The sequence below is a fragment of the Antedon mediterranea genome, chromosome 3 (genome assembly GCF_964355755.1).
Source record: "Antedon mediterranea chromosome 3, ecAntMedi1.1, whole genome shotgun sequence".
NCBI classification, from domain to species: Eukaryota; Metazoa; Echinodermata; class Crinoidea; order Comatulida; family Antedonidae; genus Antedon; species Antedon mediterranea.
This window is the reverse complement of record NC_092672.1, coordinates 10,049,950-10,066,270: the sequence shown is the minus strand read 5'-3', so window position 1 is coordinate 10,066,270 and position 16,321 is coordinate 10,049,950. Positions and strand designations below refer to the sequence as shown.

At 31.2% G+C, this 16,321-nt stretch overlaps 1 protein-coding gene across 1 annotated transcript; it reads right to left on the bottom strand.

The window, feature by feature from the left end:
- Positions 1-2,386: 2,386 nt before the first annotated feature.
- On the bottom strand, positions 2,387-12,998 carry LOC140044017 (uncharacterized). Its single transcript, XM_072088498.1, has 8 exons — positions 12,824-12,998; positions 12,059-12,234; positions 9,735-9,879; positions 8,587-8,928; positions 4,501-4,707; positions 3,788-3,966; positions 3,358-3,496; positions 2,387-3,219 (listed from the first exon to the last, which is right to left on the bottom strand). The coding sequence occupies exons 1-8, from the start codon at positions 12,996-12,998 to the stop codon at positions 2,867-2,869; spliced, it is 1,716 nt and encodes a 571-aa protein (XP_071944599.1). The 3' UTR covers positions 2,387-2,866.
- Positions 12,999-16,321: the final 3,323 nt, after the last annotated feature.

Genomic DNA, 16,321 nt, shown 5'->3' with positions numbered 1-16,321 from the left:
CTCAGCCTTTGAAGTAGATTTAACAAATCCAATCGAAAAGAAATGTGTGAAATAAAGTAGCCAATTATTCTAATATCATTAAAAAGATTATCTGTTTTCAATAAATAAAACAAATACTATGACTTACCAATCGTATAAACTACTTTTTTTGTTTTTTGTTAGTTTACTCTAGAGAAATTAAAAATCAACAATAAGGTTTTAACGATATACATCGGAAAAAGGACGCCATTTTATGATGATTTATTTTACTGTATTTTATAAAACTTTAACATTGTCTCTATTCATAGGTTGCTATGTGCAATTTATATTGAATGTTATTTCTTTTTTTTAAATTTACAATTATTGGCCTAATACAATACTAATTACGAAGACTTTAATACAATTGTGATAAATAGATCTTAAACGAAGAGACATGTAACATGATTTTATTATGAGTTGTTATTAAATGTACTAATATAACTTAATGTTAAATGTTATTAACCACCCTCTTATTATTTAATTATTACTACAAACAATATTGCTTAAAATAAGACAAATTAATTTGCTTTTAGTAAATTAAATATGAATGAATTTATACAATAGGAATAGTAGGCTCACATATCAAAATATTCGTTGATACGCCTCAAATATTCGTTGAGTAGGCCTACGCCTTAAATTAGTTGAGTACTCCTTAAATATTCGTTGAGTACGCCTGTATAGGTCTAAGTTTATGTTTGTGATATTTGTGAAAAAGTTCATGTTTATGTGTAAGTTCATGTTATTAATAATAAAAACATGATAATTGTTATTTATTAAAAACTAGTTGATTGTTTAAGTCACATCGCCCTGTCCTATCAATTCAGGGTTAGTTACCGACCCTAATTGTTTATTTCTTCAATAAAAATACACAGATATAGTGTTTTGGATTCAACACGTAGTTTATTATACCCTTTAAATATATAATAGCGTCAATATATCGGTTCCGTTCATGTCAATTAATAGATTGACTCAGATTTGTGACCGACCTTTCATTTTTATGAAAGTTGAGAAGTAATAGTTAAAATAGATACTTGTAAAGTGATAACATTATAATGAGCCAGTAATTATAATTATTATGTCCACAATACAGACTGTACTTGTTTCTCGGTTGTTCGGTTGTAATCTAAATACATTTACGTAAGGGCAAAATTCGGTAAATCGTGCCTTATTACTAGAATGTTTACTCGATGGTTTATAAAGTTGGTTCGTACTTTCGTAACAAACAATGTATTATAGTCCTGCGGTACGTACATTTGAAATCGCTATTTTTTTTACGCTGAAATTACTGTGTATTCGAGAACGTCTATCTGTGGGCACGACCTAGATGGTTCGCAAGTGAAGCGAGCGTACCATTTAGTAATAATAATACAGGAAATGTATTTTTTTAAAGAATAAATCTTCGTCGAATACTCTCTGGCTTTGTATGTAGTAGCAAAATAAAAAAATATATTGGTATATGAAATAAAGGGTGATGCCCGTGTCACCACACATGATTAGTATACGTATACTTGGATGATGATCAACTTATACACAAAAATCCATGCGAACCATGCCAACTTAAGTAACTCATACCCTAATAATGGGTCCAACCACCAACTCGTATCTAATTAGTTGGCTATACTTCGTACCCATTATTTGGCTTACTCGTACCCATTATTTCGCTTACTCGTACCCATTATTTCGCTTAACTCGTACCCATTATTTTGCTTACTCGTACCCATTATTTGGCTTACTCGTACCCATTATGTGGCTTACTCGTACCCACTATTTGGCTTACTCGTACCCACTATTGTTATTGTTGTATGTGAATGTCTTGTAAATAAATTGTATATCGTGCGCGATACACATGTTGTCGTTATATATATTTTACGTAATAATTATTTTTAGGAGCTAGATTTTTTAGCGTGTGATTTTTAATTAAAATTACCATTTGTAAACATTGTTTAATCATCACATTCACATTTTAACATTATAAAATGTTCTTTCAATTTAATTTGTGTCTCTGTTTGTATTTTAATAAATAATTTATTAATAAGGTATTGTTAAATTCTCTTTTTCGTAAAAAAAAAAAATTAAAATCACTTTCTATCATTGTAGGCCTAAAATTTGAATTAGACCTTAAACATATGATGTCATGACTGTATTTTATTTTCTTATATTGAATTGGTGGTCTTCCGAGAAAAAATCTCTTTGCGATTATTAGGGGGCGTCCTTTTGAATGGACAACATTTGCTTGATTTGAATGATTTCTTTTGTATTTTTTTTTAGTTTTGAACGACACAAAGTTTAAAAATAAAGCAAAAAGACAAACAATCAGCTTCAGAGTTTATTACTGATGAAACAATCTTACACATGCTGGATTAGTCATATTAATAAAAAAAAACAACTGTTGGTATTGTTGTGATAATGCTAGGTTTTCTTGTGGTAACATAAATATGTATACTAATTTTGGAAAAAAATATTTATTTCAATCCATTGCACAATGTATGCATTTATGATAATATTTTAATGATATCTACACATTAATTGAACACTTTTAAATATCTAAATAATTAAAATTAAACACTAAATGTTTTCTCTATAAAACTATTTTTTTTATTATAAACTGAATTTGACCTAGGCCTACATGTTTATGCCTTTATTCACCTCCTTGATGTAATTTTTTTTTTCAATTGTGGCCATTTAGAGGCATTAAGATATACACGTGTAAATCAATGGACACAAATATAGACAACCTAAATGAATTACGAATACAGAGTAGGTTATGATTCATATAATCGTTGTTCGACGGGGCAGTTGGGGGGACCTCTAGTCCTGAGTGATGTTTTTTTCACCAAACAAAAGTCAATTATTTTGTAACAATGATCACTGAACAATCAATTTTTATGTATGTTTTACCATCCTTTTCAAAACAGAAATCACTGTCAAGTACACCGTAGAGGGCATTTTTTAGGTCTGGTGATGCGCGTTCATAAAAGTTGTCAACATTTGTTATAAAGTCCAATAGTAAGTTTCCTTTATCTGAATTTGAATCAAAACATTCTGTAATATCAAGCTTTGCGTCTACAACGTCAGCTTTATAGTTAAAGCCAAGACCTTGTATTATTTCTTCTATGTCTTTTCCATTTGGAACGTGTCGCCGTGTGTTACCATACATTTTGTCACCAAGCGTATTCCTAATGTGAGCTATCCCATGTGACACTAAATAAAACAAATTAAAAGTATATAATACTATTTTGTATGCATACGTTAAACATAATTTGATACATTTGCATGGCATTAAACATTTGTAATAATAAACGAAGTTGTTTCTCATCCTTGCAAAAATTTAAACCATACCTGCACCCTGGATTATGAGTAACACACCGCCCTCTAACAGACTGTCGAATGCATGTTTAATCACTTCTACTGGATTGTCCACATAATACAAAACATGGATGCAATGAATGAAATGAAACTGTCTAGTTGTATTTCTTGTCTAATATATAAAATAAACACAGAATATTACATAAAAAAACAGAATATTGTAGGTTTCACAACATAAGGCGCTGTTATAAATCCAAGATATTATTTTTTTGTTTACCTAAATGAATGAATTACTATACAAAATAGTTAGAAACCGTTACAATATATTTTCGTTTGTTTGTTGAGAGCCATAGGAAATGTCAGAGCCTGTACCGGTACTTGGTAATAAAAGTAATGGAAATGAGATTATTGTGTATCTTTGTTTATGTTAAAAATATTCAAATTACTTATTGTTTTACCTTACCATATTATATGAATCAATCGTTTTCGGAACGTACTCAATGGTGACGTTACTGTATTCGACTGATGATGCAATTGAAGATTTGAACTTTTCAATTTCTACTGCATTGGGTTCCACTACAAGTTCGTTTATTTTCTGATTCATATTGCCAATAACATCAAATAAAAGCATGTCCATTTGTCCTTTAAATAATAATAATAATAATTAGGCATACTTTAAAACGAACTGTGGTGGATCTTCGTTCATGCTTCACTATACAATTTGGTGACTTTTAGTTTTGAGTGAACGTGCACGAATGTCACGTCGTGGGGAGAGAGACATTGGCCTACTCTATACATCAGAACGTTTCGATTAAAGTGGACTGGAATGCATTTTACTACAATCCCTGAAAATTATTGCGAGATTATTCTCTGCCATGATTTTGGTCACCTTTCATATTTCTATGATGTCATATTTTTACTCGTACTCTGTTAAAGTACCAGTCGACTTGCGCATGCGCATATCTTACAATGATATCATAAGGAGGTCAGTCTAAATAGCAAACATGCAAATAAGTCCCTAATAATAAACTCATTTGTGGGTACTGCGTTACAATTCGCTGTTTTGCAATCATTGCCAACGCAATTCAATAAATAATAAATACTATAAAGGTAATTAAGGCAATGAGATAGATGGGTACAAATTATATTGCAAATGCACATGTAATGTTTAATTACCAAATCCACTGCCTATCCCCATCATTTGAACTATATCTTCGTTAATCTTAACCAAGCAAGTCGAGTTAATCTCTTTCGAAAAGTCTTGTAGTATCCACTTTTTCATTTTGTTTTCTTGATCGGACACCTGGCGAAAACAATTAAACGCCTCGGCATACCGCTTATCATTATCATGCAACTTTTTTAAAGACATGGTTTCTCTTTTCTCTGCGGAAAAAACACAGTAATAATAATGAGTACAATTTTATAGATTTCAGAACCTGAGCAATTAAAGTATTATTATTATTATTATTCTCTTTCATTTTAAAATCAAATAACATTACCAGCGATACCCGGTTAAATCCGAAGTACGGTACGTGTCAACATGGAAAATCCAATTTTGATATGCGGTAGGCCGTAACAATTGCTATTGCTATCTGTTACAGTATTGCATATAGCTCTTTTTAAACTGCTATTATTATAATGCTATCATATTGACATGCTCTTAACTGTTAATAAAGCATAAATAAGCAGAGTATATAGCATTTATATCTTTAGCTAATATGTGTTGCTTAAGCTGTTACAGCTTATAATATGTGCTGATACTGCTAAACATATAATGACATTCGAAAGTCAATGAATAACACAGTACAATCTACCTCTTCTTTTTCTTAAGTACGTTAAAAATATAGCAGTATTTAGCGAAAACAAATGCCGTGCTTTGCCCTTTACTGTTACTAAATTTCAGTAACAATTTGTTGTATTTATTATCCTAATTCATAAGGCGGTTGTTAAGTACCGATGTAAAAAGTTTAATTAATATTGTAAGTAACGACTTGCCCGATAATTGTTTAGGTTTGCTATTTTTGTAAATGGAAGTTACATTTTAAGATCCATTTATTTAATTTATTTACTATAGCTTCCATAATATTACTTGTGAGTATTGTGAGTCATAAACAGTAACATCTTTCTATTGCTTCATTTCAATGATAATAATATTGTTTTCTCAACAAGCAAATAGTTTCCAGATTCTTACTATCTGTTGTGTTATATTGATGGATTCCAAAAAGTAGGAGGTACTATATCAACGGATAAGTCCTCTCTTTTATCATCATTGTAGATGTTTGCTACAGAATTCAATTCAGTTTTTCTTTTTTTAAATCTTATATGCTACACAATAATAAGGATAGTCTGTCCGAAATATAATAAAAGCTGAATTGAATTGAATTGTTAACTCAAAACAACCACAACATGGAAAGTAATAAACAGTTAAATTACAATTTGTAATTTCAGTAGTCGTAAAACGGTTCTTTCTAGTTTTTTTTTAGTATTCGAAGGATATCGCAATCCGTCGCATTTTGATGTATTATGAATCAACATTGTAATAATATTGCTTCACATATTCGATGGTTGAATCATGCATTTTAGTCGTGTGCAAACGTGACTCTACAGCTTACTATGTCGGTCGGTCAGTCGGTTGGTCGGTAAACACTAACTCAAATTTGAACACGCGACTGCAGCCATGTATATGGCCTTGTTTTCACCAAATTCTAACTCTTTTGTCCATCTTTTGCTTGTTATTCTTCTGGTTGTTTGGCCTATTTCTATTTCCAATAGTTAGGCTCAAAACTTATCGACTGTAAATCATCACATTTTATCTGTAAATTTAGTAATCGTGTAACAAATGCGGCACACGAAAAAAGTTATACAATATTAAAATATATTTGACGATACTTACTTATTTCTATAATATTGTCGATGGTTTAGTCAGGTCTGGCAGATGCAACTGAATAAAGCTGAGCGGAGCACTGTAATGTGCATGTAATCATTCAAATGAACAACCTGATTTATTATTACAATCGTTGTTAGGAACTTAAGAAATACAGTAAATAGGGCGCCATCACATCTGTAATTGAAGTAACATACATTTGCTTATTCCACACCGGCTAGGCTGTTTCTATTAGCTTGAATCAAAACCGTAAATCTGTACGTGCGCATGTGTGTCATTACTCCATTTACGTTTTGAGATGCAAAAAATTATATACGAGACAATATTATATATTTTTATCAGTAATTCATTATCAATATGCCTATTAGAAATACATTTATTTCATTTTCATTTGTTTTAACAAAATTATTAGTTTCGTTTTAATATTATATCAATTTTTACATTTTAATTCACGTAACAGACCAAACCTCAGGAACATTACAATTTCTAAAACTAAGACTGTTTTTAAAATAATTAAAATAAATATATTTCTCTACTTCCTTAGATAAAGTACTGTATGATTGGTCTCTTTTTATAAATAAAAGTGACCAATGATAATTTCCATCGGCCTAAATGTTTTTTTACTTCTTTTACGTTCTACTGCCAAAGTTAATTACTGTAGGTCTATTGATATTGATAATTCTGTGTTTTCATAATCATTACATCGCCTATTGGTTATTGCTGTGTAGCTGATTTTCGATTGTATAATCATGTGGCAAGTGTAATGCAAACTCTGTAACATCATTAAGGAAATATTTCCTCCATACAGTATGGCATGTTATTTGTATAGCCAAACCTAAACGTAAATTATATATCGGCCACATATGATACACTTTACTGACACTTTATTAAATAAATTGCCAATGACTGGACATATAATTTCTGAAGTATCTGAAGGAGTATGGCATCGTTAGCTTACGTCATCATAGCCTTGTTGTATTTTGTAAAAAGAATTGTTACTGGTTTCTCACCTAGACTGTGATTGTCAAACAGCTAATAACGAGTGTCCGCCTGCTGTGTATAATACTTTTGATTTAAAATATAACATAATTAATTCTGCATGGGTGGTCTTGCTTATTTTTTCCCTCAGCCTTTGAAGTAGATTTAGCATAAAATAAAATCCAATCTAAAAGAACGTTTTATAGAAAGATTTACACCCCTATTTACAACATACAAAACGATTTTGTATCCAATCCAATAAGAAATGTGTGAAATAAACTGGCTGATTCTTCTAATACCATTAGAGAGATTATCTTTTTTTTTCAATAAATAATACAGGTACTATAACTTACCAATCGTATAAACTAGTTCTTTTCTTTTTTGTTAGTTTACTCTATAGAAATTCAAAATCAACAGTAAGGTTTTAACAGTAATTTACTGTAGTTTTACAGTAATTTATTTTCAACAGTACCTGTAATTCTACATTACGGTAAATTACTGGCGTCCAGATTGCCAGTAATTTACCGTTTTTTTACAAGAATTTTTTTAACATACATATGAAAAAAGGACGACATTATAAGATGCGGTTTATTTTACTGTATTTTATAAAACTTTAAAATTGTTTCAATTCAACTCCTGGTTCTTGGTTGCTATGTGCAATTTTTATTGAATAAAATATACCTTGAATTTTATTATATTATTTATTAATATTGGCCTAATACAATACTAATTACGAGGACTTGTTATACAAGTTTAAAGTGCCACCTTTAAATATTTGTAATAAATAGATCTTAAACGAAGAGACATGATACATGATTTTATTATGAGAGGAGTTGTTATTAAATGTACTAATAAAACTTAATGTTAATTGTTATTAATCACCCTATTATTATTTAATTATTACTACAAAACGATATTACTTAAAATAAGACAAATAATTTACTAATGTTTTTATTAAATATGAATGGATTTAAACAATAGGAATATGGCTTACTTCAAAATTGGAAATTTTATCAAAATATTCGTAGATTATTAGGCACGATAGGTGACCGTTTAATTGGAGATGTTTTAGTCTATCTGTTAATTCATTTCCTTCATTTCGGATAGTACATCCATATACAAAATATACACAAAAAAAATCACCATGAAAATTAAACATCTTCCACAAAAACAACCGAAACTATCCTAAAATATTAATTTACACCAACGCTGATGCAGGTAGAATTGCGGAAGAACATTGGTTGGTTTTAATTAAACCATAACAAGTGTCATGAATTCTGTTCTTAAAAATATGAATGGAGTTATTCAATACCCGTAACAAATATAGCGCTTGCGTTATTATAACTCATTATAAAACAAATATGTAATAATATTAGATTATAGATGTGTGTTCCGTATACTAATTCCAATTGAATCTACAGGAATATAAGTTTTATCCTTATACACAGCCCGCTGTTCGGTTGTTGTCAGCATATTTCGTATTTTAAGAATCAAATTATGAGACGACCTCTCAACAAACATCTGAACGCTGGTTATAAAGTCCCACAGAAGACCTCCCGATTCAGACGTAAGGTCTAAGCATTGGCTCACATCCAATGACGCCCGTATGTTATTGCTATGGTACTTGTATCCGAGTCTGTTCATTTTGAAGAGTAAATGCTCACCAGAGATTGTGTTAAGTGTTCCTTGTAAACACAGTTCATTTGCGAATGCGTTTCGTATACATACAACTCTGTTTGAAGCTAGTGGGGTGTAATAGAAATAATTAGTGTCTTATAATAATGCATAATGATACAAATGAAATCCTAATTAACACAAAGTTCAGGGTTCAATCATGACCTGCTGCAAGTTTTGTACAGCGTGGTTCCCACTAGGACGCAACGCAACGACGTATTGACGCAAAGTGCTGTATTGCATAATCATGACAAGTGGGAACCGACGACGAAACAATGCTGCAAACTCACTCCCTTAAGCTTGGTTCCCACTTGCGACGCAACTTAACGCAATTTACGCAACGTAAGAAAACCTGCGATGTTTCCAGCACTGTTGCATCGTCGGTCCCACTTGTGATTACGCAATACAGCACCTTGCGTCGATACGTCGCTGCGTTACGTTGTAGTGGGAACCACGCTAGCCTTAAACTCAAAGCACGCTGCTGCACGTAAGAAATAAGGATACTCATAAAAAAAATGATTAATTATAATTATAATTATACTACTACTAATACTACTATTACTACTACTGGTGTATCGAGATCTAGTTGGCATGGGTGAGTTTATTACTAAAGCGTGGTTCCCACTGGCGACGCAACACAAGGACGTAACGCAACGCAAGTGAATTGACCAATCACAAGCGATGGCTTATTCGCTTGTGATTGCTAACTGTCTATAACTTCGCTTGTCATTGGTTAAAACGCTTGCGTTGCGTTTACGTCGTTGCGTTTACGTCCTTGCGTTACGTTCTAGTGGGAACCAAGCTTTAAGGGTGTGATTGTTCAAGTTGTGGGAGTCTTTTTGATACGGTTATATACATGGAAGCAAACTTATACCTGATCCTTGGATTATTAGAAGACGTCCACCCACTTCTAACTGGTTGAAACATTGATGAATGACGTCATCGATTTCATTTTCCTCAAAATAGTAGAGTACATGTAATAAATGTATGATGTGAAATCGTTTATCTGGAGTTTCTTTCTGTAAAGCAATAATTGATAGTACAAATTTTCCAACAGCAATAGTTATTAGCTATATAATAAGACTTATTGTAGAAGTAAAGGTCAGTTAATATTTCTAGAAAACATTTTTGAACAATCGTGTGTATATTTAAAAAAACTGAATTGTTTGTTAACCAGAATTAGTGTCCAACCATAATTATTTTTAATTTTATATTTAGACATTTATTTTACAAGCATTATGTAGGCCGATTTATTTAAGATGTTTTGTAATCAAATTTACCAGAGTGTTCCTTTAATGAAAACGGATGTAAATGAGGGTCTAAGTTTATGTTTGTGAATAGCTTAAGATATTTGTGAATAAGTACGTTCATGTTTATTTGTAAGTTCCTGGTATTAATAATTAAAAAAAACCATGATAATTGTTATTAAAAACTAGTTTTTAATGTTATGTTTAAGTCACATCACCCTGTCCTATCAATTCAGAGTTAGTTACCGACCCTAATTGTTTATTTCTTCAATAAAAATACACAGATATAGCGGTTGTTTAGGATTCAACATGTAGTTTATTATACACTTTAGTTTTAGTTTATTTTCAGTACCAGTAAACATATGATAGCGTGAATATTAATATTGACCCATCGGTTCCGTTCATGTCACCTAATAGATTGATTCAGATTAGTGACCGACCCTTTATTTTTATGACTGCTTGAGAAGTAGTAGATAGATAATAAATAAAAAATACCTCATAGTAAAATGATACAATTATAATGGGCCAGTAAATACAAATAATGACGATTTTACAAAGTTTATATCAATATTAAAATATTGATATAAACTTTGTAAATTACTTGCATTAGACTTTGAACGGCATCTGACCATATCTCTTTCAGATTTAATGATCATGCTTTATCAATAAATCGAAAAGTTTCTGAATATAATCGTTAGGGGCGCTATTTATATGTCCACAATAAAGTACTTGTTTCTAGGTTGTTCTTATAATAATAATACAGGAAATTTATGTTTTCGGGCCGGGGCTTTAGCCAGCTAAAACCCCAGAGGACATAATCAATAAGAAACTGTATTAACACGATGCTATATATATAATAAGGCCGACAGTTTAAAATTTTGTAAACTCGAATAATTCATAGGTCCAAGCTGCTGGACCAAAAAAGAAGGACTGCTGCAAACACTCTTTTTATTTAATAAACATGTAATATTACATTTGATTGAATTTTACAATGTTGATATACAAAATATATTACTAAAAACCGTAATTTTAAAGTTCATACAATTGCCTACTGAGGGCGCAAGTTATTTACTTCGTTCGTGGCTAAAAAAGATTATTTTCGGCGATGTTTTGGACATTATATATTTCGAAAACTACAAGTCAAATTGTCATAATTCTTTCTTTATTTTAATATTGATACAAAATATTTACAGGCAATGAATGCTATTAACTTCTAATGTTGCATCGTTATCCCTAGGTAGTAGGCCTATATACTAGTAGTAGTTTGTGTGTGAGCCGGGTCAATAGGGAGTTAATGCTCCTACTTTGGAATATGTACATATACTGTAGCTTAGTTTATGATTATATTTTTGTTCTGTACAGTAAGCCAGGCTATATTTACACAAAATGTTTACTACTGATTGTTAAACAAAAATAATAAATCATTATATCTGAAGAAAGAACAATGAGTAAAAAAGTCGAGTGGCGGTTTTTGTAAGAAATAATTTTTTTTTAACAAAGGTTGATATTGATAGTGATATGACCCAGGCCATAACCTGTAGTATTACACTCTTTATTTAAAACAATCAATACAAATCAATAATTTGCGAATATAATTTGAAATATAAACTGAAATATTACATTTACTACATTCACAGAAAAGGTACTCATGCCGGAGAGCAAACGGCAAAATGCCAAAAAACAAGTCCTGCAATTTGGCAGTCGACTTGTGCATGTATACGGTATATCATTAAAATTACGGTATATCATTAAAATTACGTCATAGGGCAGCAGTCGACATAGTGGACGTAAAAATCTAAAAGTCACTATTATTATTTTCAGTGATAACAATCATTTTTAGGATTATCGAACATAAGTTGGTTGCTGAAAAGTTTATTTTTCAATATTAGTATCAATATGTTGTTAAATGTCATAAACGATCTTAAAACAATAAAAACTACTTTATACATACAAAGTAATCGATAGCATCTTCTTGACGCCAGTCAAATCTAACCACATCAAAATTTGTGTTAGAGCACACCTTTGCTTTGAAACGATCCATTTCAATGGCATTTGGTTCCAATACACGAACAAAAATATTCTTCTGTTTTTTCTGGAGATTTTCAAGCATAAAATAGTCCATCTCACCTGATAGCAAGAAAAAAACTGAACCTAAATTAATTGAAAAAGTATAGGCCTAAACATTAAAAATTACCTTTAACAAAGTTTTAAATTCAAATTAAATATACCGTACTTTGTTTATGCCATTTGTATAAGTTAATCAATGTTTAAGTTAAATATGTAATAAATAACAAAACAGTTTACATTTCTGTTTTTTGTTCAGTTTTTCATAAATATTGAATTGGATTATAATGTAGACATTCCTATTCAAAATACTGGTACTATAACTTTCAATATAGCAAAATGTTGCCAAAATCAGAACAACAATACGTAGCTCTAGAATGGAAACACATTTTGATATCAAGGCAACTTCCTACTACTCTTTTAAGAGTAGTAGGAAAAGGTCTATGTTAAAACATCTTTTGCATAGTATTTTATAAAGTTGTGTTGATCTGGACCTCTGTGAATAAATAAATTTAAATTTTTTAATTTATTGTAGCCCTAGTTTTCTTTTTATCTAAATGTTTCCGAGATGTATGTCAGTTACACTAAAAACGAAGAAATGTGAAGTAACATAACCTGATTAACACATCTGAACAAAGTGAAGTTGACTTACCAACGCCACTGCCAACTCCAAGAATCCTACACTCATCTTCGCTTTGTAAGCTGTCGTTTTCCACAAATTCATCCAATTTTTCTTTTAACCAACTTTTCATTTTGTCATTTTGATCTGACATTCGTCGAAACTCTAGAAACGACGATGCGTACCTGTCCGTACAAAAAATAGACATTTTGCAATAATTTAAATGATTACAAAGACGGTTGTCTTTTAAAAACAAGAAATCGTGTTGCGATTGATGTCAAATATAGTTATGCATGCTTCTTTAATAGTACTACTACTATACCGTACTACTTAGTACTACTTTAAATGGTTTGATAGAGGACGCTCTCTACCGTCAATCATGCAAATATTCAACCAAAAGCTTAGGAATTTGACTTTAGTAAAACATTACTAAACTGAAGGAATGATTACAATTAGGTTTAACTGTAAAAAGATATGCTCCTTGTTTTGTTTTCAAGTGCAATTATTCTATAACAGTCACCAATACTCGCAATCGCTTTAAGTAGTGTTATTACTATGGGTATTAGTCTGTGTAAAATAATTACTACAATCTCAAGCAACGTAAATTGTTTTGAATAGTCAATACAATGCTACAGTAATACGTCAATCAAACCGTATGAAATAACTTGTAGTACATACTAGGTTATCGTGCTGTGTCAAAGAAATAATTGGCCTAAAACGTTATAATACAGAGGTGCAGAGAATTGCTCAATAAACTTTGACCGATCGTGTTAAGACTACGATACAAAATAAAAATGCATTTTCGTCTTCGTTAATATCCCGCCATGTTCACTGAGAGATAGTAAATTTTAATTTCCTGTTGAAGCCCTATTTAATCTATTTCAATAAATCATAAAACAAATCGATCTTTAATGAAACAAACCTGTCATTTGCTATTATCGACGCTTTCAGATCTGTGTGCTGTAAGGGGGAAACTTAGTTTCTACTAGGCGAATTTGAACGTCAGCTTATACGCACGCATATTTATTATAGTTTCCATATTCCAAAAATCCCTTTCTGTTGCAAATTCTATTTCTTTGAGTTTCTCTTCAGTAAAATTGGTAGGTCAAATACTTTTCTACTTTGTGCGAAGCGAAAAAATGACAAGCAATTAGAGTTGTCACGCTATTCACTCTTGTAATGAAAAGTGTAGGTTTTTAGTCGCGATAATCGCGTGCAACGTTACACTCCATGTCGGTTGGTCGGTCGGTAAACACTAACTTGAGCACGCGACTGCAGCCATCCATATGGCTGAAAATTCGCTTTAGTGGAAAACAGGCTTAGAGAACGGGTTAAATATAGCACCAAGGAAAAAAATGACACTGCTGTAATTTCAATGATAGACTATGAACGGTAACTATGTTACAATCACCAAACGAAGAATTAGCGGCGGTTGCGTTCGTTTACCTGCATGATACAGTATTATGTAAATAGCTACGTAAAACGTTATGTCTGAAACGTTACGTTTGTTACATTCAGATCTGTTGTAAAGAACGATTCATTCAGAACGCACAGAACAATCGACAACACGTACTGTCGTCTCGGCTTACATTAAAGCAATTTACTAGCATTATCCTCAGTTGAATCTACCGTTTTAAACAGTTTTTGTACACCATTCTACAGAAGTAAAGTAAATGAGTCTCAGTTTTACGTATGTCTCTACGTAACGCATGCAAGAGAAATATTTTATGGCGATCCTGCTATTTATGGCGATCCTGTTATTTTATGGCGATCCTGTTATTTTATGGCGATCCTGTTGTTTTATGGCGATCCTGTTGTTTTATGGCGATCCTGTCTAATGGTGATCCTGTTTTGATATTTTTCTCTTTACACTGTTGGATCTTGAATAAATAAGAAATAAATAAAAAAATATTCACTTTTTTCGAAGCCGCACAAACTTGAAAAGCCACCCTAAGTCAGACAAGCAATACACGGGACAGATAATCGTCGTCCATTGTTTTATCCAACGTCTGTTGTATTGTGACAATGACAATTACATTGTGTTGCTTTGAATTTGTGTGTGTTCGTTTTATAACTTACATGTTTGAATCTTTTCCAATTTTAATCACGTACCTAGACTACCGTTCTAAGAAAAAAGAAATCAAACTTTACGATTTCTTGACAGACTCTGAAGCTTAAATATAAAGCTACATTCAATCATTTTATTTTTTATTTTTATTTTATTCAGTCAAAACCAACAGCGATAAATACTGCCACTAACAGGTTTGAAACATAAAACAATACAACATAAAAAACGGTTAACAATAAAATACAGATAATATATATATATATATATATATAAATCCAAAACATATCACCTGTAAATGCTAATTCTACAAGTAAATGTGCTTATAAGCAACGTTGTAATTGATTGTTGTCATTATAGTCTCCTATATATATATATATATATATATATATATATATATATATATATATATATATATATATATATATATCATATATATATATATATATATCATATATATATATATATATCCAATATATCCAATATATATCCAATCTGCAGACAGTACTGTTTCGATCTTATTAGATCTCGTCAGTGCAGCTCAGGTTTCGAAATGAAATGTACCGCAGAACTGGCACAATATATAGGCTGAGCCAGGTATGCGGGACATGGTACACCGATTATGAACTATATATAACATAGATCGGCATGCCATAAACAATTTCAATTTAAAATTTATATTAATCAAACAGACTATGCAGGCTGTTCAAGAAGTGAACACATAATCGTCCTCTTAAAATAACCAAGTCTATCATTAAAAATATCAATATGATTGCTATTTAGATTATTAAATGTATATGGTAGTCTATGAAAAATTCGCCTCTTAATACAGTCGACACGGCTAAAAGGAATATGCAATAAATGTCTATTTCGTGTACGACCAGGGACATTTAAACTAAATAGTGAAATTAATGAACAGTCATATTTAGAATTTAAAATATTATATAAAAAAACCATATTAGATATCGTTCGACGATTGCTGACAGAATCAATGGAAAAGGCAAAATTAACACAGTTATAAGACAGGAATCGTACAAACTTCCGTTGAACAGTGTCGATTCGACGGGCCTGACGGAACAATATTCAAGATAATAGATTTGTATAAAGATAAAAGTGCCCTGCCGTCGTTCATAAACCTACAATTTCTCCATATCAAGCCCATCATTCTATTAGCTTTTGACAACACATGATTAATATGTGAACACAAATTTAATTTACTATCAATACAAATACCTAAATCTTTCTGTACATAAACCATCTCAAGATCATGTCCATTCAAATTATAATTGAAGAGCACAGGCCTTTTTTTAAGTGTTATAGATAAATATTTGCATTTAGGCCTATTAGCATTAAGTTTTAGCCCCCACTTCTCCGTCCATTCCACGAGACCATCCCGATCCTCCTGAAGTAAAAAAGCATCCTGTGGAGTGGTAATCACTTTAAACAATTTCAGATCGTCAGCAAAT

What these genes read in the sequence shown, in the direction of transcription:
- LOC140044017 (XM_072088498.1), bottom strand. Translation starts at nt 12,998, where the DNA reads ATGTCTATTTTTTGTACGGACAGGTACGCATCGTCGTTTCTAGAGTTT. An exon ending in TGTAGATTCAATTGGAATTA is followed by an intron (nt 4,708 to 8,586) that starts GTATACGGAACA and finishes TTTTTTCCGCAG; the next exon opens with AGAAAAGAGAAACCATGTCT. An exon ending in CGATTGATTCATATAATATG is followed by an intron (nt 3,497 to 3,787) that starts GTAAGGTAAAAC and finishes TTTATATATTAG; the next exon opens with ACAAGAAATACAACTAGACA.